The sequence below is a fragment of the Parasteatoda tepidariorum genome, chromosome X2 (genome assembly GCF_043381705.1).
Source record: "Parasteatoda tepidariorum isolate YZ-2023 chromosome X2, CAS_Ptep_4.0, whole genome shotgun sequence".
Lineage (NCBI taxonomy): Eukaryota > Metazoa > Arthropoda > Arachnida > Araneae > Theridiidae > Parasteatoda > Parasteatoda tepidariorum.
The window spans coordinates 4,034,492-4,056,102 of record NC_092215.1 but is presented as its reverse complement, the minus strand read 5'-3'; the positions used below and the strand labels follow the sequence as shown (position 1 = coordinate 4,056,102).

General features: G+C 29.2%; 1 protein-coding gene across 4 annotated transcripts in view; it reads right to left on the bottom strand.

Moving 5' to 3' along the window:
* The window catches only part of LOC107443554 (protein Fe65 homolog), a 75,286-nt gene that overhangs the window by 36,660 nt on the left and 17,015 nt on the right, over positions 1-21,611 (bottom strand). For all 4 annotated transcript variants that reach the window (XM_043039839.2, XM_071188389.1, XM_071188390.1 and 1 more), the window contains exons 6-7: positions 16,129-16,244; positions 315-409 (exon numbers count right to left, since the gene is read on the bottom strand). In XM_043039839.2, coding sequence (XP_042895773.1) covers positions 315-409; positions 16,129-16,244 — 211 coding nt within the window. The remainder of the gene's footprint in view (positions 1-314; positions 410-16,128; positions 16,245-21,611) is intronic.

Below are 21,611 nucleotides of genomic sequence, written 5' to 3'. Positions count from 1 at the left end.
TTTTTTTTTCTTTTTAAAGTTAGGAGTACCTTTCTTTTTTCTCTTACTTTATGCATTACACTTTTTCCTTGTACTTCGGGTTCGATAAAACATCGATTAACGACACTTTTTGGTCGATCCAGAAAACCGGGAAATTCAGATATCCGGGATAGCGATGGTCCCGAGCATCCCGGATAATTGGTCCTCTACTGTATTAAAACTCAAGATTTTTAGAACTCAGTATCAGGAATATGGCCATTCCCGCACATTCTGAATAGCTAAGTTTTTACAGTTTCGGATAGCTTTTGTAATAAGAAAATTATTATAAAACTAACTTTAGTTTCTCTTCCTCAGAATGTGCACTAAAGAGAACATTATTGCTGCAAAACGTAGAACAAGTCTTGAAGCAATGCTGTTCCTTGCTGGAAACCTAGAATATAAGAACAGTAGAATATAAGACCAGAATGAATTACCTAATAATATAATCTCAATAAACAGGAAGCAAACAAAAAATAACTTACATAAGCTTAGATATCTACATATAATAAAAAAAAAATTCTGTGGGCCTTATAGGTACTACTACTACCACTATAGCTACAAGTTTAAAGTGAAGGTTGATCCTAACTACAGCAAGATTTCCTTATTTTTTAAACACTGACTAAACTTTTCTTAAGACACAGTTTTAATCAAATAGTTTCAGAGTTTTAAAATTTAAAAAAAATCCTATATTTAAAACTTGATTTCTCCAGAACTATTAGACTAATTTAGTTAAAAGTTTGTGTTTTGCCATATTAAATTACATTCCATAAAATGATGTAAATATTTGTATACCTTACAATTCAACATTTTTCAATTATAAATAAATAAAATAATTAGTAAAAATTGTTTGCATGGATATATCTTTGGATAAACAAACTTTATAATTATGTGCAATGCAATGTAAGCAATTTTCAATTTGCTTAAAAAGTTCTTCAGAGATGGCAAAATCCACAAAAAGTAAAACAAACAGTAATGAGTTCAAACTTTTAACAGCGCTCCTATTCAAACTATTTGGACCAAATTTCGCAGATTACTCCTATTCCCTACATTTTGAGGGTCAAGAAATATAAGAAATTTTAAAATCAACAACAAATGCTACCCACAATAACTAAAAGTTATTCTTGCAGTTATTCTATTGTGCCATAGAATGCGTCTTAAAACAATATAAAATGTGCATGTCAGCCATCATTTTTCTTTGCTGTTATCTACATAATTCTGTACTTATAGTATGTTTGTTTAGTTTATTCTTGCACTAATTTTTCGAATAAAACTGTTTTTTAACTTGAATAGGATGTTGAACTGTTTTATAAATTTATTTTATGTACAGTCAGCAAAAAAAAAAAAAGGATTGCATTTATTACTCTTGAATTTTGGTTAGATTTTCATTGGTAAAGTGTTACGGCAATAATACCTCAAAAGAATCTCTTAAATTATGCTGCAACATAGATAATGACTATTTGAACATAAAAATGCAATTTTTCAGAAGAAACATGCATTATGATGATTCTTTATATATTTGTTCAACATTACAATTTTTAGATTTAAGTTAAACATTTACAGTATTAATAAATGTTGAGTTGCAGTTTACTTGTGTTTTCATCATTTTTAGCGTACTCTGCTTTGCAAGTCAAACCCACAAAGGTTATGGGCCTTTTGCCCACCTCAACGCCAATGCACTAATCAACGATACAGATTCAGAAGAAATTCTATCTGGGAGCTGAAATATTTATTTTAATAGCAAGAAGAAACCATGTTTTGAATATGGAAGGAAATTTAGAATCAACGAATTTAGCTTTTCCCAAACTTGGAGCATTTAACTATGATAGTTGGAAGTGTGACATGAGAGTAGCTCTGATGGATCGTGGAAGTTGGGAATTCATCGGTGGAGCTGAATCACCATCACCACCTATAGCCACTGTAGATGATTTTGCTATCAAGATTTATAACACCAGATAGCGCTGAGCGCAAACAATTTATTATTTTTTTTTCTGCACTTCCTAAGTTTCAGTTTACTTTTACCAGTGAACCACGATGGAATAAAATCATCTTAATCATTACAATTGGGTAATTATTATTGTTGAATTCAAGTTATGCCACTGGCCCAGAATCAGTTAAACANATTTTTTTTTCTGCACTTCCTAAGTTTCAGTTTACTTTTACCACTGAACCACGATGGAATAAAATCATCTTAATCATTACAATTGGGTAATTATTATTGTTGAATTCGAGTTATGCCACTGCCCCAAAATCAGTCAAACAGAATTTCGAGATAAGGAAAGCTAGAGCTTTGTCTACAATATATCAAGGTGTTGAACGTCAATTTTTGAAGTTGATTCAGTCTACAACAGATGGAAAGAAAGCTTGGGACATTCTAAAAGAAAATTTTGAACCTAAATCAAGAGCAAGAATTGCTGGCCTGGTTGATGAATTTTACAAATTGAAATTTCAGCCAAATGAAGAGGTGATTGGAATATTCTGTCAACGAGTTCGAGATAAAAGTGCACAGATTAAAGAAGCTGGGTTCGAGATTCCCGAACTATTATTATGTTTCCAGATAATAAGAAAACTTCCGGAGGAATATGACAATTTAGTACAGATCTTATATCGTTTAAAGGATTCGGAATTTACAATAAATAATATTGAGAGTCAATTGATCAGTGAATCCAACTAAAAGCTCGAGATAGTGGGTTTGATTCAGTTACAAATGCTTACTTAGCTAAAACAGACATGAAATCATCAAGCGAAGAACGAAGACATTCCACACATCGGAAGCGGTCTGGGCCGGAGAAATACACAAGAAACTGGATACAGACAAAACTTGAAGAGCAAAGGATATCGATATAAAAGTATGGGGCCGTGTTTCAATTGCAATAAACAAGGTCATTATTCAAGAGATTGCAGAGCAAGCAAAACTGCAAATAAGATGCAAGATCGTCAAAGTGCAAAGCAAAATCCCGCTACTGGTCTTTTCTATACGGATATTGAAATTAACGAAGAAGTTGCCGAGGTCGACAGCACGGAACTGGATTTAGAAGAATGGCTTATTGACTCAGCAGCAACATCACATTTCATGAACAGACGACAATGGTTCGAGACGTTTAGACCTCTGAATAAAGCAAATGTACTCGTTGGGGATAAGAACAGTACATCAGAAGTAGAAGGGGTAGGTGACATAATTTTTTATGTTGAAGATAACAACAGATTCACAAAGCTAATATTAAAGAACGCATACTATGCTTGAAATCTACGACATAACTTAATAGCTGGATCTAATATTGATGTAGAGGGACATAAAATTGTTTGGTAAAATTCAAAAATGATAATCTACAATAACCGTAGCAGATATTTCTTCAGTGTACCTAGAATAGATAAACTATACGTTGTTAAAGGTTTACCTGATAAACGTAAATCTGAAATACTTAAAAATGAAATTAATGATGCATTAGACGTAAAACTGTGTCATTGGAGATTTGCTCACCTAAATGACAGTCAAGTTAAGCACATGAGTAAATCTGAAAGGTTAATCTGAAACTTGTATTACTTGCAAAGTGACAAAGTCTATCCGAGCACTTTTAAAAGGAATTATCAACATCTAACAAATAAAGTACTGGATAAGGTGCAGATAGATTTGTGGGGACCTTCTCCAACACCTTCAATGGATGGAAGTCGATATTTTTTGTCGATAATAGATGACTTTTCCAGAAAAGTGGAAGTTTTTACTCTAGAGAAGAAAACAGAGGTTTTTAAATGTTTCAAAACAAATCTCGTAAAATCTTAAAGAGAGTTAAACTGCAAATTGAAGTCAGTCAGAACAGACAACAGAATGGAATTTTGTCTCGCCGAGTTTGAAGATTATTTAAACAATTTGGGAATTCGAATAGAGCGAACTTCAACTTATTCTCCAGAACAAAACGGGATTGCTGAAAAATTCAACCGTGACACAATTGAAGCTGTTCGTGCATCACTTCACGATAGTGAACTAAATGACCGATTTTGGGCTGAAGCTCTATATATGTACGTTCATGTACGAAACCGAAGTGAACACAAGTTAACAAATGGATTGACACCTCTTGAAATTTGGAATGGATACAAACCATCAGTTCGACATCTAAGATTATTTGGTTCTTTGGCGTTTGTTCACGTACCCAAGGTAAAACGCAACGAGTTGAACAAGACATCAAAACTAGGAATCTTAGTTGGCTATGCAACAAGAACGAAGGGTTATAGGATCTATATTCCAGAAGAAAGAAGAGTAGTAGAAACTATTCATGCTAGTTTTGATGAAACGAAAAATGTAGTAGAGAACATTATTTGAGAAGAATAAGAAGTGTGAATACGTAAGATATAAAGACAGCTACTAAGAACAAGTGTTAGACAATAACGAAGAAACTGTTACAAAGAAAGATGAAATGCTACCAATAAAATTTGAGGAGTGGAAAAGAGTTGAAGCACCAAGAAAATTAAGTTCAAGAATAGATGTTTACTATTACCCACCTTCAAGCAAAGAGAGACTTTGATCAACTATCGAAGTAGACAATTTTGTGCCAAAAACGGATTAAAGTTCCAACCAGAACTATTTTCATTTAATTCAAAAAGTCCAAAGCAAGAAGATAGCGAAGATTCATCGACTGATTGTGTAGTTCAAGATTTCGAAGACGAAGTATACAACTTGGAATCGCTTAGAACGTACGAGGAAACCCAAGAATCAGCTGACAAGGATAAGTGGAATAAATCCATGGAAGATGAAAAATCATAAGTATGGAATTTAGTTGAACCTCCAGAAAATGCCAAAAGCATTGGAAGCAGATGGGTGTATATTGTGAAGGGAGATGATAAAAATCAGATAAAGAAGTTCAAGTCCCAGCTGGTAGCTCAAGAATTTAAACAGGTAAAAGGAAAAGATTTTTCTGACATTTTTTCACCTGTAGTAAATTTTCCAATTATACGATTTCTATTCATTTTATTAGTAAGTGTTTTAGATATTAAAAGTGCATATTTATATGGAAATTTAACTGAAACTTTATATATGTCTCAACCAAAAGGATTTGAAGTAAAGGTAAAGAATATATGGTTTGTAAATTAAATAAAGCTATATATCGTTTAAAACAAAGTGGATGACAGTGGAATATTGAGTTAGATAATACTTTAGGACAACTAGATTTTGAAAAACTACTTTGATGTAATTGTGCTTATAAATTAAAATCTGAAGTTATTCTTTTGGTATAATGTCGACGACATAGTATTATTTGGGGAAGATAAAAGAAAATTGATGAAGTTGTTGATTTACTTAAAAGTAAATTAGAAATTCAAGATTTAGGCAAATTGAAATATTTGTTAGGTGTAAACTTTGAAACTGTAAATGATATTGTATATTTACATCAAGTAACTTATATTGAATTTGAAGAATTATCTAAAACTTTTGTAAATTTGCTCTTGAAACCTGGAATTAAATTACCACCTAAAAATAACGAAGAAATTTTTGAAACAGATTTAATGAAAAAATTCCCATATAGAACTCTGATTGGATGTCTTGCTTTTATAGCTAACAGAAGTAGACCTGATATTTTCAGTTAATATTTTATCGCAATATTGTGATGGTTATTCTTATCAACATTGGAATATAGTTGTTGATTTATTAAATTATGTGTTTAATACAAAGATTTAAAAATTAACTTGTCAAGTGTAAATCAAAATAACTTAGTAGCTTTTTCTGATGCTAATTGGGGATGCCATTTAACCAACAGACATTCATCAAATGGGCATATAATATATATTTCTGGTATACATTCACTTGGAAAACAAGTAAACAAAAGTGCGTAGCTCTCAGTCCTATGGAAGTCGAATTTATCTCACTTATAGAATCTGTTAAAGAAATGATTTGGTTTTCAAGAGTTTTAAATGAATTGAATGTATTAGAAAGAATGGAAGTAGCAATTCAACTCTGTGACAATAAAGCTGCAATTTATTTTTCCAAAAATTCGATTGAAAAGGTGAAAACTAAGCACATAGACGTAAGATATCAGTATATAAGAAATATGTTAGAAGAAAACTTGTTTAAATTGGAGTACATCTGTAGTAAAGACAACTTAGCAGATTTTCTCACGAAACCTTTAAGTAAAGAAAAATTTTAGTATTTTATTGATAAAGTTTATAATGGTCAGTTATAAACTTTAGTGTTTTAGTCTTTTGCAGATTCGTCTCCAGGATGGAAGTGAAGAGAAGTCAAGAAATAATCAGTTAATTAATGTGATGTAAGACATCATGTTCTATAAAGGAACAAACAATTTTTTTTCACGAATGGATGAACAGCCCGCCCTTCTTTTGAGTCTTTAGCCGATGGCCTGATATCTGTCATAGGATTAAGATTGTAGATGATGATGAATCTTAATATATTTGCTCAACATTACGATTTTTAGATTTCATTATTTTTAGCGTACTTTGCTTTGCAAGTTAAATCCACAATTTTCATTTTGAGGGACTCCTATTGATTACTTTTGTGTGACATGGACCTGAATAAATAAATATTTTTATTACCGTATTTCACATCGATAAAAATGAAATTTTTAAATAAAAAATTATAGTAAGCATTGGCGTTAAACCGCGAATATCAGAATCCCTACAGAAGAGACTTTTAAATTACCATGTAGAATATCTGTATAATAAAAATAATTCGCAATAGAGTGTTGTAAAAATTTCTGTAAAATTTTTAAAAAAATATTCTGAACAAATTTCACCCGACAAAAAAAAAAAAACTATTCTGTATTTACAAACTTATAAAAGCTATAGTAGATGAGAAAGGAAACTACTAAATGTTAATTTAATGAAAAATCAGAATATTTACTAAGACAGAGTTTTTTTTTTTTTTTTTGAAAGTGTACAATGGCTTTTGTGGGATAAAGTTTTTGTCACTTTTCGATGATTGATTTCTTTAAAATAAACTTTTCCTTTGTTTTTAAAATATTTCATACAGTTTTATTAAGATTAGAATACATTTTTTATTATTAAATATCCATTCTGAAATATTCATTTTAATTAATGGATAGTCTTATTTCAATGAAAGTCAGAAGTGTACGAACACTTTTGTGAGTCACTGTAATTACATTTCAATATAAAGCTGTACTGTATACTGCAATATATTGTATTTTATCTTACCAGTGTTTTTATAAAATTCATTGATAATATTTTCTTTAAACCAATATCTCAAGACAAATTTTTAAATAATGTTTCTCTGAATTAGCATTATTATTTTCAGAGATTCAAAATACAAAAATAAATGTCACAAATGTAAAATTGTCTAATTTTTGTTCTATACTCTTAAAAAAAAAAAAAAAGAAGATAAAATTCCTTAAATTTTACAATTTTTTCCCCTTATTTGAAATTAAAACATTTATAGAATTCCAATCTAAACACACAGTTTTTTAGTTTAGTATAGTCAATTGCTTTTATTTTAACAACAAGAATCTTGTACAGAGCAGAACTAAAACACTTGAGTTTAGTTTTCTTCTTCCGACTAAACACATATGAATAAAAAAAAATTACATTTTATGTTTATACATCATTTTTTTATGATTCCTATACATTCCTTAGTCTTTGTCAGCTTTTTAGGGTAAAAGGAGGAATAGTTTTGGAAATATCATCTCTGAAATGCAAGCAACATTTAAGAACTTTCAATATTCTAATAACTATACAATTCGAATTTTGAATTAAAAATCAAATATTTATCAACAGGCAGTAAAATTAAATATTAATATATAGTTAGTTCTAAAAAAATCTTTTTTTAAAATTAAAATATGTCATAAAAGGTAAAAATGAAATAGAAAAAATTAACAATAATGCAACAATTGTAACAATTTGTAGACAAACAATGCTGTTAGCAATAGTAAAAAAAATGTGTGATTTGTTGGTTTGGTGAAAAAAAATAATTTGCAGATTTCTTTGAATGGGAGTACAAAAGCTTTCAGAGAAAGGGTGCAATATAAAATCTATTATTATTAAATTATACCCAACTATTTTTTGGATATTTTTATAAAGTTAAAAATGCAAAAACATTTTNAAACCACTTTTTGACGTCAAAAACCCAACCCTGCAACCAAAGCATCGGAACAAATTTGAGCTCAAGTTTGATCACGGGCAGAATTTAAAAACAGAAGCAAATATCCTAACCCCTTCTTCCACGTCCACCACAATCTTTGAGTTTCCTAAATTGCGCAGTCGCATGGTCTCCATAGAGATCAAAGGTTTTGACATTTGCTTAGCAACCATGGGAGAATTTTACATGGCATTCTAGTTTAACAGGGTTACAATGGAGCAAATTTTGATGCAAGCAAAGTATAGCTAAGTTGTTAACATTTTAACTGTTTGGAGATACATTTCTGTCTAAAAAATATGGGTATAATGGAAGAAATAATTTAAATTAAGAAAATTAGTAAGTAATTTAAATTAGTTAAATTAAAAAAGTATCTAAGAAAAAATTTTCAGCTTTTTTTTAAAATTCCCTGATTTTTCCAGTATAAAAAAATTCCCTGATAATTCCAGGTGGGTGGCCACCCTGTCAACTTAGAAAGAGAAAAGAAAATGTTTAAAAGAGGGGTGTACCCCACCTCCTCCACTTGTCATTTCTACTGGAGCTGTTTAGGAAGAATCAGTTATTTTTAAATGGGTTGGGGGAAAGAAAAGGGTATGGGACCCTTAATCCAGCATCTCGAAATTCGGCACTTAATCTGAACTAATTTTTTTTAAAGAAATTTATATTGATAAGACTAAAAAAAATCAGCTATATTCTTTTTATTTGGAATTTTATTCTATTGAAGTAAGTTACTTTATTTTATCTTTTAAAAATAAAATGCAAGTTGAAAAAAATTGATCAATCAATCTTGACAGCTGTGCTTGTGCTTTACTTGTTTGTCCCCACATTTCCCTCCTTTGTTTAAGTATAAATTGGCCACACTCAGTTGACATTGAAACTACCAGGTGGACCACAAAATGAATTCTATCCCTTTTGCGGTTTTTTATTCTATTCATAATTTTTTTTGTTTTGTAAATAGTTAGCTTGCTTTTTTTCTTGTTATTAGTTGTTTGCTTGCTTTTTTTATCGTTAATAGTTTTTAGCTTATTTTTTGTTGTTATTCATTGTCAGTTTCTTAGCATTAATTGTTACTTTTTTTTGTAGTTCCTTTTTAGCTTTTTTTTTTCTTGCGAGGTAAGCGTCTTTTGTTAAAACAAAGAAAAAATTAGAACTATGATCTCGCACTGAAGAAGAAACGATTATTTCTTCTCCTTTGGATTATTTTTTCTTGATAATATAATATAGATTATTGTTTCAATAAATAAAATTCCTTAAGATGGGCCAGTTTTAAATTCATTTTAGTTTCATTGCCAGTTTTAAATTTTAAATTCATTTTCATCAAAGAACCAATTGGTTTTTCTGAAATTAACAGTGTAAATGAATTATAGTAATAATTGGGCGCCATATTGGAATTTCCGAAAGAGATCCAAAGTTCGGCATTTCGTCCATCCGTCGGATTTAGGGTCCTATTACTTCCTTTTCTGTTCGCTCCAATTACAATCATTGGCGTCGTTAGATGAAAATCTATTGGGGGGGACCATTCTTGGACTTTTAATTTCAAGTTACTTGAGGAAAAAGTTTGATATATATATATAGATACTCACATAGATTGATAAAAGTAGCTTTTTCTTAATGTATGATAAAAACATGACATTAAACATAAATTAATTATATTTCACAATCAAGTCAACATCTTTTACTAACATTCAATTCATTATTATGAAAACTGAAACATCTTAATACTATGCAGAGTGCTTGCGCTCATATATAATTTTAGAATCGTCCTCAAGAATTAAGTTTAAATAAAATTACAAATTGGGTACTACTACTACTATTTAAGAGCGCGAAAAAACTATAAGGAAATCTTAAGAATCACTATTAAGATAAATGGAATTGAAAACTTTAAAACCAGTTTGATTTCATTTTATTTCATAACCGTCGTTGCACAATCGACCCAAATTTTGGGTTATGATTAGAAGGCAAGGGAACTCCTGGATCAAGAATTGGGAAAAATTTGTCTTCATGGAGGAGTTTCGGATGGAACTAACCCGCACTTGCGTTACATGGAGAGAAAAAACACTAAAACCTTCCACCGTTAGCTTGATGGCAAGGAGACTCTTACCTATGACCTGCCTACCACTGAGGTCATTTTACGTCAATACTGTGGTCGGTGTAAGCCAGATGCGGAATTTGTTTCGACCAGCCATCGTTAAGAATCGAACCCGGATCATCTCAGTGGGAGGCGAGTGCTAAATCCCATGAACCACCACAGCTCTTCACTTTATTCATTTATTTAAAATGATTTATATCATTGTGACATTTAAATAAGTCATCGTTAAGCAAAATAATATTTAAAAGAAAATAAAACAAACATGGCAAATTTGAAATCACCCAACAGTGGGTAAATTTTTATAAGATAAAATGAGAAAAATAATAATTAATAATCATAATTCAGTTATTTTCTAAAAGAATTTTGAAAATAAGGAAATTTTTTTTGAAAATCAAAAAATAAGAATTTAGATATAATTAAAAAACATCATTTATTGCAAAGTCTTTAATAATGAAATAATTTTTGGTTTGTTTCATCAGGTAAACTCATGGAACAACACAACTGGCATTTAAGCACAAAGTCACTTCTAAACCCATGTATATCAGGTTTATTCTGTTCAAAATTACGCTTTTGTAATATTTCTATGAGGCTAAATATATTAAAATCAATGGTAATTGAAATAAAAAACAAAAGTTATTTTCTGAGATGAAAATTAATGGAGAAATCTGTTTGTGGTAAATTTTCACTATAATGCGTTGGCTTGCTTTATCAATAGTTGCATACCGAATGCAGCATGTCAGCTGTTATGTATTGTTAAATCTTTGTTTTGTTTAATTGAACTTCTTAAAAAAATGTGTTTCGCTTAATCTAATAACGTAAAGTCATGGAAAAGTTCAAAAAATAACAGTAAATAAAAAAATTTCATTATTTTAACTTTATGAATTGTTTCGGTATATACTTATGTTAATATCTGATCTTATGTTGATATGATGATGCGTCTTAATATTGATTTATTGATTATTTACTTTTCTATTTTATACCCTGTGTGAAGAACTGGTATTCAGCTAGTAGATAAATAAAAATTCAATAGAATAATAATAAATAAAAATTCAATAGAGTCAATTGAATAAGCTGCAAATAAAATTATTACATTAATATCTATAAGAAAATTGAATTGTGGTAAGTCGTAAGTTTGCATAAGATTGTACATGTCAGTTGAAGAAATATATATATCCCTAAAAAGTGCCTTGAAAGCGAGGACTGTTAGTCTAGCATGACAAAGTAATTTCTTTTAATAAAAATACGGTTTTTCTTTTACTTACAGCAGCGTACACCTTTAGCAATGTATCAATTAGTAAAATTTCTACTAATATTTAGACAGAAACTGCAGAATAGTTTATGATAACAGCACTTTGACAAAGAAATGTTTTATTTATTTACAAGTTCTGGTTTTACTTCCTAGTTTTTTAAATTTTTTTACTTCACTAAGTGATTATTTCTTCTTTTTTCAGTACATCCTTAATAAAAAAGCGCCATATTAAAAAAATTTCAAAAATTCCATTTTTTTTTACTTTTGAATCTTTTATATTTTTGTATTCTATGTTTGATTACTATATATGTAATACATGAAACACTGAAAATTTATTCAGGGATTATACAAAATTATAAATCGTACAAAATGATATTAATTAATAACCAGGTAAACCATCCCCGTTGTTTTAACGGTGGACAAAGAAAAGGTCCAGTAAAATTCGAGTGAAATTATAGATATACTTTTTAAAAACATTACTACGTAAGGATTCATTTAAACACAACACACACTATTAAACAATGATTAAGACAATTAACTCCCCACTACGCTTTTTCTTGAAGCAGAAGAATAACACTAAAAAAAAATATATATATATTTTTTAAATTTATACAAGTCGATGATCTTAGCTAATTTGGGAAAGGGAATTTTAAATCTGAAATTAGTTATGTTTGTAAAGCTATAGATTTTTTTTTCTCTCAAAAATGTATTTGAATTTTTTGTTGGTAAGTACAAGTTTATGAAGAATGAATAGAAGTTTGAAGCTTAGCTTTGTAGACATGCAAAATGTGCAGTGAAGGATTAAATAATTCAAAAATTGTTCTTAATTTTTATAAAACACTCACTTATAGTACTGTGATGTACAAACAATACTTTAAATTTTGCTTATTAAAAGATCTAACCCATGACAAATAGTTGATTGATACAGTATTTATAACCATATTGTATATTATATAATTGAAAAAATTAAAACTATACAAAAATTAAAGTATATAAAGTATTAAAAGTATAGAAAGTATCATGTATCACATTTTCTTTTAATGTATCACATATGTCCTCTTTTTCAAAAGTCTCAAATGTAAAATAGGCGCAATTTATTTCTTTAGATACTTGATGTAAGCATGAAGTTTCTTAAATCTAATATGTATAGTGTCTTAACAATATACTTTTATTTTGAAAAGAAATTTATAAATATATAACCTATGTGATGTAATCCTATGTGACAAAACAATCATGAATGCGATCAGGTTCTTGGGACATTTTTTTAATATTTTAAATTACAGTTGAACTTTTAAAAAAATGTAAGAAAAAGTTATAAAACGTTTAGCAAAACAAAAATTTACTATGAATTTGAATTGATCTGGATTTCTAAGATGAAAGATACAACATTAAAAAAAACATTAGAGCAAATATCTTTAACATTGGTTACAATAAAGATTGTCATGCTTAAATATACATATATAAAACTCTAAATTGCAAAAAAAAAGGAAAAAAGAGTGGAAAATGAAAATATAAGAACATTAAAGCAGTTTTCAGTTTAGCGTTTTTCTCATCTTGTTCCGGTTTAACATATATGGTTTAAAAATCGAAATTGTTGTGTTTAAAGAAGAAAATAAAATTATTCAATTGATTGACGGAACTAGTATTCATATTTTGAAGAAATGATAAATTATAATATTGGTGGTCAGAATAATTTTTAAGCATTATTTATTTAATATATTTACCTTTTATTATGTATGAGAAAAGAACAAAACATAAGATATTTCGGTTTATTTGGATCATTTGGTCCATTTTTAAAACCATAAAAACTTTACATAAATTTACACAAAGAAATATAAAAGTAAACACATAGAACTCTCATTTACTACGTCGTTCAACAGTATTTATAGCTTCAGTATTAAATTTTTAAAAATTAATACTTTTAATTAAGAGACATATTTGTGAAAAATAGTAAATTTTGAAAATGTTAATCACCACAAAGTAATACATTTAAAAATCCTATATTATTTTGATAGTAACAAAATAAATAAAACTTCATAAAAAAAACTACTCTTAACACTCTCATACCATAAATTAAATTTAACAAATTATTCACTTCTTAAAAATATTTTTTATTACAGTTTTTATTATTCAGCATAATAAAATTGTAGGGATTTTATTTATCAAACTTTTGCAGTTAAAATATTCCTTTGTTCTTTTAATTAATTAAAATATAAGTTAGTGTTAATTTTTTTGTATTGGGATATAAATTATCAATATTTATATAAATTTGCCTATTAAATTACTTAATTTTTTTTTTATAAAATTAAACGTGACATTCAATTTAGGAATGAAAACAAAGTTATACAAAAATCATAAAATAAGTTTTGATTTATAATTTTAAAAGTAACATTAACTTCATAAATAAAGTAAGATCGAACTCAGTGCGTTAAAAATAGATTCATGCGCAAACAATAAACGGTAAAATCCTGAACTAATGTACAATATAAATAAATTTTATAAATAAACTATAAAATATGAAACAATTCTAACATTACATAGACATGCAAATATAAATGTATTAAGTAATTTAATACAAACATTTGCTTACCTCCCAAGAAATGGATTTATTTAATGAGTTCTCGATGGTACAATTTATTTAGAAAATGATAAAATGTAATATAAATAAATAAACATTGTTTCGAGTTAATTGTCTAACTGACGAAAGAAACAACAGCTAATAATTTAAGTTAAAAAAATTAATTAAACAAAATAAAAGTAAACAGAATATTTATATTTTTCAAAATTTTGAACTGGAAATAGCTAATTTAAATTATGGTGGAATAAAACTGAGTGAGCTTTGTAAGAGAAGATATAGAATGATTATATGTCAGAGAAAGTCTCTTAACAAAATCACCAGGAAAAAAAATGAAAATATCAACAAGAGTCTCTCCCCACTTAAATCCCTAAAAGCTTAATACATCTGTTTTCCTAGAAATTCTAGATAAATGCCTGTTTAGGACAATTTATGAATAGATAGCCAAGAGATGTTTCTGTGAATAACACACATTTTAAAACATGGCCATAAATAAGGTAAAGACAGTTTCAAAATGCAAAAGACATTTTCCCATAGTGTAAACTAAAGCGGCTATTTTTGAGGTATCAAATTACTCTTCGTTGGTGGCTAACTCCATGAAGAAAAAGAATGGGTACAAAGAGCGTTTTATTTGCTTATTGAAGGAAAGGGTAGCAATGATAATTCTTGTAGATTCTCTGAACACTTGTTTCATTTTTTTATGTAGTGCAATTTTTGTGTACTTTATCTTGAATAAATTTTCTTTTAATAATAGAATATAATAAGTTGCACTATATGTAAAAAAAAGGGAGAAAAAAAGAGAGTGGAACACATAGAAACAAAATAGAAATATTTGCTCAAATTAATGGATCCTGGATTCCTAATTATTGGTGGGGTCCGGACCCCCCTGGTTACGATACCAGTGATTACAATTGCCAAGGCGCTAAGTGGATTTCTAGCTTGCGATTTTTCATTATGCTGGGGGTGGATACAAGATGCATACGTTTTAAATTTTCTCCTTATGTGATATTTTTTTTATAAATTATTTCGTTTATTTATTTTCTTGCAGGCTGCTGCCGAAAGTTTGCTAAGAATCAGCAATGTTTTGCAGCAGATCACGATACGGGCGAATATTTCGTCGACTTCATTATAAATTTTTTTTAATTGTCTTTCTCTCAGAAAATTATTTAATCTTAAATAACTTTCCTTGATAAATGTTTTTTTTCTACTAAAATATATTTCGTCAGAAGCGCCGCATGTAGGAAAAAAACAACTTTTTTTCGATAGTGCCGTGGCGCTTTCGCCGAAAAATACGGTATGTCATTCCAGTTAAGTGGAAAATTATGAAAATTTATAAAATTATGAAAAATTCTTTTTTACTCTTAGATCCATTTGCTCGAATACAATTACTTGACTGCCAGAATGTAGAATTATACAAAAATAAACAACTATTCTACCGCTTGAAACCAGGAGATACTTTTAATGATAAATTCAAAAAATAAAAAAATTAACAGATATATGTTACCTTCAGTAATTTTTCAAAATCCGAAAAAAAAAATAAAAAAAACCATACACTACCAAATAAAGCAGTGCCGGAAAATGGTACTGCTTGCCTCTTGTTACTGTCTTCCTCACAATTATCAAAATTTCACAAACTTCAACCATCACCTCCAAGTGTGACATTTATGGTTGACCCATAACCAAAATTATCTAATTTTTTTTTAAACCTTTTTTGCACATGTGATATTTAGCTAAAGTTAGATTTTTCTCATTCTTTGTTTTTTTTCCCAACTCCCAATGGGAATCAGAAGTGGTTGTATGAAAAAAATAAAATAAAGAGTTGAGTGAAATTTTTGAAAATAAATCTAATTTTGATACTAAATGTCTAGAGAGAACAGATTTCAATTCAAGGTTATCAGAAAAAAAGCAGCATTACCTAAAAATCAGAAAAATAATTTTAAATTATTATCTAGAAAATCAATTTAATTTCATTCACTCGTGTAAAAACAAGTTACCAGTTTTTTCTCATTACAAATCAAATATTTTCTTGATCTAGAGAAGATAAAACATAAAATTCATAAAATGATTTAGAAGTAGGAAAAAAAAACAATTTTAAAATATATATTTCTTACCATATCAAGATCTTTCGACAGTCCTGTTGAAATTTTATAGCTACTTCCAAGTGATAAGGGTGGGTCACGTTGTATTGTTCCACTACTGATATGCCAATAGTATGGTCCACTATCATCTGTATAGATTATTAAAAAAAAACATTCATTTAAAGAAATATAACACACTGTTTTAAAATTATAGATCAAAGAAATTATTTAAAAAAAAACATGGTTTTTATTATGATAACCTAATTTTATTTTAATCTTTATTTTTTTTATCATAGTTACAATATTACATGGCAAAAATAGTAACCGCTGAACTGCTTTATGGATAAAAACACACACACATATATCTATATATTCAATAATATTTTGTAGTGTTCCTATTCAGGAAATTACTTTTAATACTGAATTTAGCATAACATATTATTCAGTGCCAAAATGATACCAACATCATAATAATTTGCAACATTATGTATCTAAAATGATGCCATCTAGTATTTAAATTTTTTTAATAAATATTTCCCTATGATGGACAACATGTATTCAAGGAATATTAGTAGCACGATAGGGTAGAGATAACTCATCCTCTACACAAGGTTTCTCTGCATCATTGTAGCATTCCAGTCCATAATGTTTTGTCATAACATTTCTACAAGATGGAGCCAGCAACTAGATTTTTAGACCCTTACAATATAATTTTGTTATTATTATCATGCTTGTAAACAAAACAAAGTCTTTACAGTAAGCAAGCTTTAAGGAATTCGGGTTTTGTTTCAATTTTAGCACATCAGGAGAGCTTTTAGGGCTAAGGATTTATAGAACATGAAAGTGTTAAACTATAAAAAAGTGCTTGCTACGATGAAAGTGCTAAACTATATGGAAAATATAAGTTATATAATAAATTAAATAAAGACAAATAAACTAGACAAGAAATACATTTTTAATTTACAAATTTCTCCCAATACTTGATCCAGGAGTTCCCTTGTTTTCTGGATTGGGTTCAAAATTACAAGGTTACAGTGTTGATATTAATCGTAAAGCCGAAAAATTGGGTCAGCTGTTCAGCAACAATTATAAATAAATAAAAAAATATTTATGTCTTGGCATGCACTTTCTTAAATTAATTTAAAATTATGAGGATTAGCAACCTTTAGTCCTCTTAAATCAAGAAAACCAGCTTATTAGATAAAAATTTGTCTCTTAGATCAAACGCTATTTAGGTAATTATATCAAAGAGCTGAGAATAGCCAAAAACAAAACAATTGTACTTCTCTTACAATTTTGTGTAATAATGATTTATGGTTAAGGATTTGGTTAATTGTATTAGCTCATTCAAAGTTTTTAATATGTATTTAGCAATTTCCATTTAATTTTTGGGGAATAGAAATAGAACACTCAAATCAAGTAAAACAAATTGACAGTAAAAAAATTGACTGTTTTGACAAAAAGTAATCAATAATCAACAGAAATCCCTATCTTTTTTTTGATATATGAATTTAATTATAACAATTGTATAGAAATAATAATAATTGTGATGCTTATTGTTATTGCATTAACATTATTTTTTTTCTACATTCTGCTTCTGCGTATTTGAGAATATTTGTTCTTACACAAATAATAAACAAATTTTGTAATTATTTAACCATAAATACAAAATAAAAAATAATTTACCAAGAAAAAATGGAATAATCTGTAAAACAAAATTAATACTTTAAAAATAAGAGATGAAATTTTGGGGGATAATATGTTGATATTCTCAATTTCCAGACTGTGTGTTTGTTTTTCAGTGGCGCCATCTATGGCAAAGAATTCGACTTCTGCCATACCATACGTCGTACCCAGGGCCGGATTAACCTATAGGCACACTAGGCACGTGCCTAGGGCCTACGAAAAACTTGGGAGAAAAAAATTTGTTGACAAAAATAATTTAGCTTTAAAAACAACAAGTGTATTTTGCACAAAATTATGAAGATACAAATAAAAATATAATATTTTTCGGTAATAAATTATTTTGCAGAATCTTATGATCTAATATATTACTTTTTTGCGATTTTTGGATTCAACGAAATCTTGTATTATGCTGTCGAATTCCAAACTACGCAAAATGTCGTATTCAATAGACATAAGTGCGAGCGATGCCAAACGATCTTGATTCATTGTTGAACGCAAATAATTTTTTATCAATTTTAATCTGGAGAAAGATCTTTCTCCTTCTGCATTTGATCCAAGAATCGACAAATATATTCTTAATGCAATGTGAACGTTAGGAAAAGTATTCACAAGTTTATCTTTAACATAGTTATCGATCGAACTAATCATAATGGTATTATCGATATCAACTGCAATATCGGCAGTATGTCGGTATTGCAGATAAAGTTCGATAAACAAATTTGTAAATTAAAATCCATATTAATAAAAATGTAAAAAAAAATATGCAAGAAAATTTTAGCATATATTTTGAAAAGAGGAGAGGAGTGGGGGAAGGAGGGGAGGGCCCAAAAACGGCTATGCCTAGGGCCTACGAAAGGTATAATCCGGCTCGGTGCCTAGGGCCTACGAAAGGTATAATCCGGTTCTGGTTGCACCCATTTATAGGGCGGACCCATTCAATCAAAGATCGTAATTTTGACCTGAATCAGAGAACAATCGCTTTCCAATCCAGTACCCATTAATCTGTTACGGGAACATGGAGGACTTTTGCGACTCCACAGATTTAATGTGCATCAGTCACTTTACTACAGGGGGAGTCTTCGGTTGGCGGGGTTCGAACCTACAAACATGGCCCAGCGCCCTACCGACCAGGCTATCCCAGCCCTTACAGATTTCTAACATTTGCAACAAAAGGGAACAGTCGCACTATCTTAGAGGAAATGAAATTTTCTAAGTAGCCCTTGCTCATTTTCTCCATCATTTTAACACGTAGATATCCCAAACAGGGGTGATTGTGATCCCAAGTCAAAATTCCAGAAAATTTCTTGAGTTTAAAAAAAAAAAAAAAACACAGTTAAAATTGAAAAAAATTTAAACAAGGGTTTTTTCTTCCTTTTCCTCAATATTTTTTAGTTTACTTAAAATATATTTAAAATTTTACACATACCTATGATGACCTCGAGAAGTAATCAAAATTTGCAAATGTCTTTCTTTCTTGAATTTATGATTATAACAACTATTTACTGATAAAAAATGAATATTAATCATGAATATAAGCTTATAAAGTATCTCTCTCGCTCTCCCTTACAAACAAAGAAATAAACTGTGTTTTTAAGTTCCACCTTTGAAAATTTGATTTCCGGAAACTTTCGTGATCAATGATTTTCGGAAACATCTGGACCTTCGATCTCCGGAAACTTCCGGATCACTGTTAGCGAAAAATTCCGGAAATCTGGATCTTTTCCGGAGCACAATCAGCCCTGCCTAAATTTAGAAAAATGCTTCTAACAGTTTTAGAGAAGTGCTGATTTTGTGAGTTTTTTCTGAAGAAAAGGCGCTCTAATCATTGGTATGATTTGAACTGTTTATGGAGGAAAAAACCTAATATTTTATATATAAAGAACATTTATTTAAAAAAATTATAAGGCAACAAGTGTTTTACAAAAATTTTAACAAATGGTACAATTTAAAATTTGTAATATCAGAATGTAGTAGCTGGAAGAAATAATCGGAAATTTTTTTTCTGAATGTGTAGTATTTTTTTAGTACTTTTTTTTGCACATAGGAGATATTTAGAAGACAGTCATTTTTAAAAATAACATTTACAAAATTTAAAGAGAGAATGAAAATTTTTTCTCATACATTTTTTTCTCTCATCAACACATAACACATATACAGAAGAGTCTCGGTTGTTCGAGTTTCCCATAAATCCAAGCTGGTGAAAAAAATCAGTCTTGGCCCCAAATAATGATCAACGCACATACATGTAACAATTATTATAACTGGATTTTAATGTTGTTAATCAACTAATATGTCAATATGCACCCTCAAACAAGAAGAGACCCTTCTTCTATAAATAAGAATAAAAAAAAGAATCAAAAATATACAAAATAATAATAATTGCTCATTAATAAGTTCTCTAGTCTTTATTTGAAAACTTCATTGCACATGTTCTGTTCATCATTATGAGCAAAGAAGAAAAACATTTCTGGGTTCAAAATATTTTCAATTTTGAATCGGAAAATTCCTTGCATGTTTATAGCAGCCTTTGTATTGAAGTTTATTTATTTGTGATTATAAATATTAGCTTTCATGAGGGCGGTTGCATTATACTATGCTATAAAAGATGAGCGACTTTTGAATAAATCTTAATCTTTTAGAATAATTCTAAAAACTAAACAAATTTTTTTTTTAAAATGCTTAAAATTTTATTAAGGAAATAAAAAGAAACCTTAAATAAATCAGATGAATCCCAAAAACATTTTGTTTGGTACACTGCTCCTACAGGTGATGCAACACACATACGACTAAGGGGATGTAGAAGAATAAAGATTTTACTTGTAGGTTTAAATTTCCAAATAAATAGTAGAAAAACAGAAGACATGGGGTACACAGAGAGAGACACTATTCACAATGGCACAAGAACAGAAGACATGGGGTACACAGAGAGAGACACTATTCACAATGGCACAAGAACACAAAAAAAAATAAGTCTTTGCACAGCATAGCTCAACAATTATCATGACAAGTTCAGTAGTAATTTGCTGAAACTATAGCCACTAGAGGATAACTCATAGCAATATTTAGATTCACAGTTTTGAAAAGCAAAGTTCAACATGACTTCTGCACTCTCAGATATTACTGAAGCTCATGGCTTCACATGCAAACAGCACACCATAATGGCTGCCTGAAACAAGATTCATCTGCCAGTGAATGATCTGGTCACTACTGCCGGTCACTGCAGCCCATTAGCACGCCAGAATGGTGAAGAATGAAATCGAAGCAAATTACAAATGGGCACCTAGCCAAATTTATCCTGTGATGTAATTTAAATTACATTAATGTGAACAGCAGCACCTTTAATATTAATGATTGAAAATCACTAGGAAGGACAAGTATATGCTAATTACCTACTCACAAATTATATTACAGAAAAATATATAATCAGAAAATGAATCCAGTTTACAAAAACAGAAAGAGACAAAGAAGAAAATTAACAGTTAAAACATTAAATCAAAATGGAAAAGTGCCTAAAGCAGCTAAAACCAAATTTGCTTTACTCTAATTTAGATATTCAAACTAACAATTAAAGCAGGAAAAAGTAATAAAATAAAAGATGTGTTAGTAAGACAACGCTTCTCCAGGGGACACACTGCCTAGCAACACACTGGAGCCTTTCGGTTGTCAGTGGAAAAACCAAAACTGACAGTGCCCCGAGGTCCCATAATGGATAGACAAATAAGAGAAAATCATTACAAGAATTGAAAAGCACAGTAAAATAATGAACTAGCAAATATTACTTCAAAGTACACATAGTAAGACTTAAAAATGAAACACTTACTTATAAATAA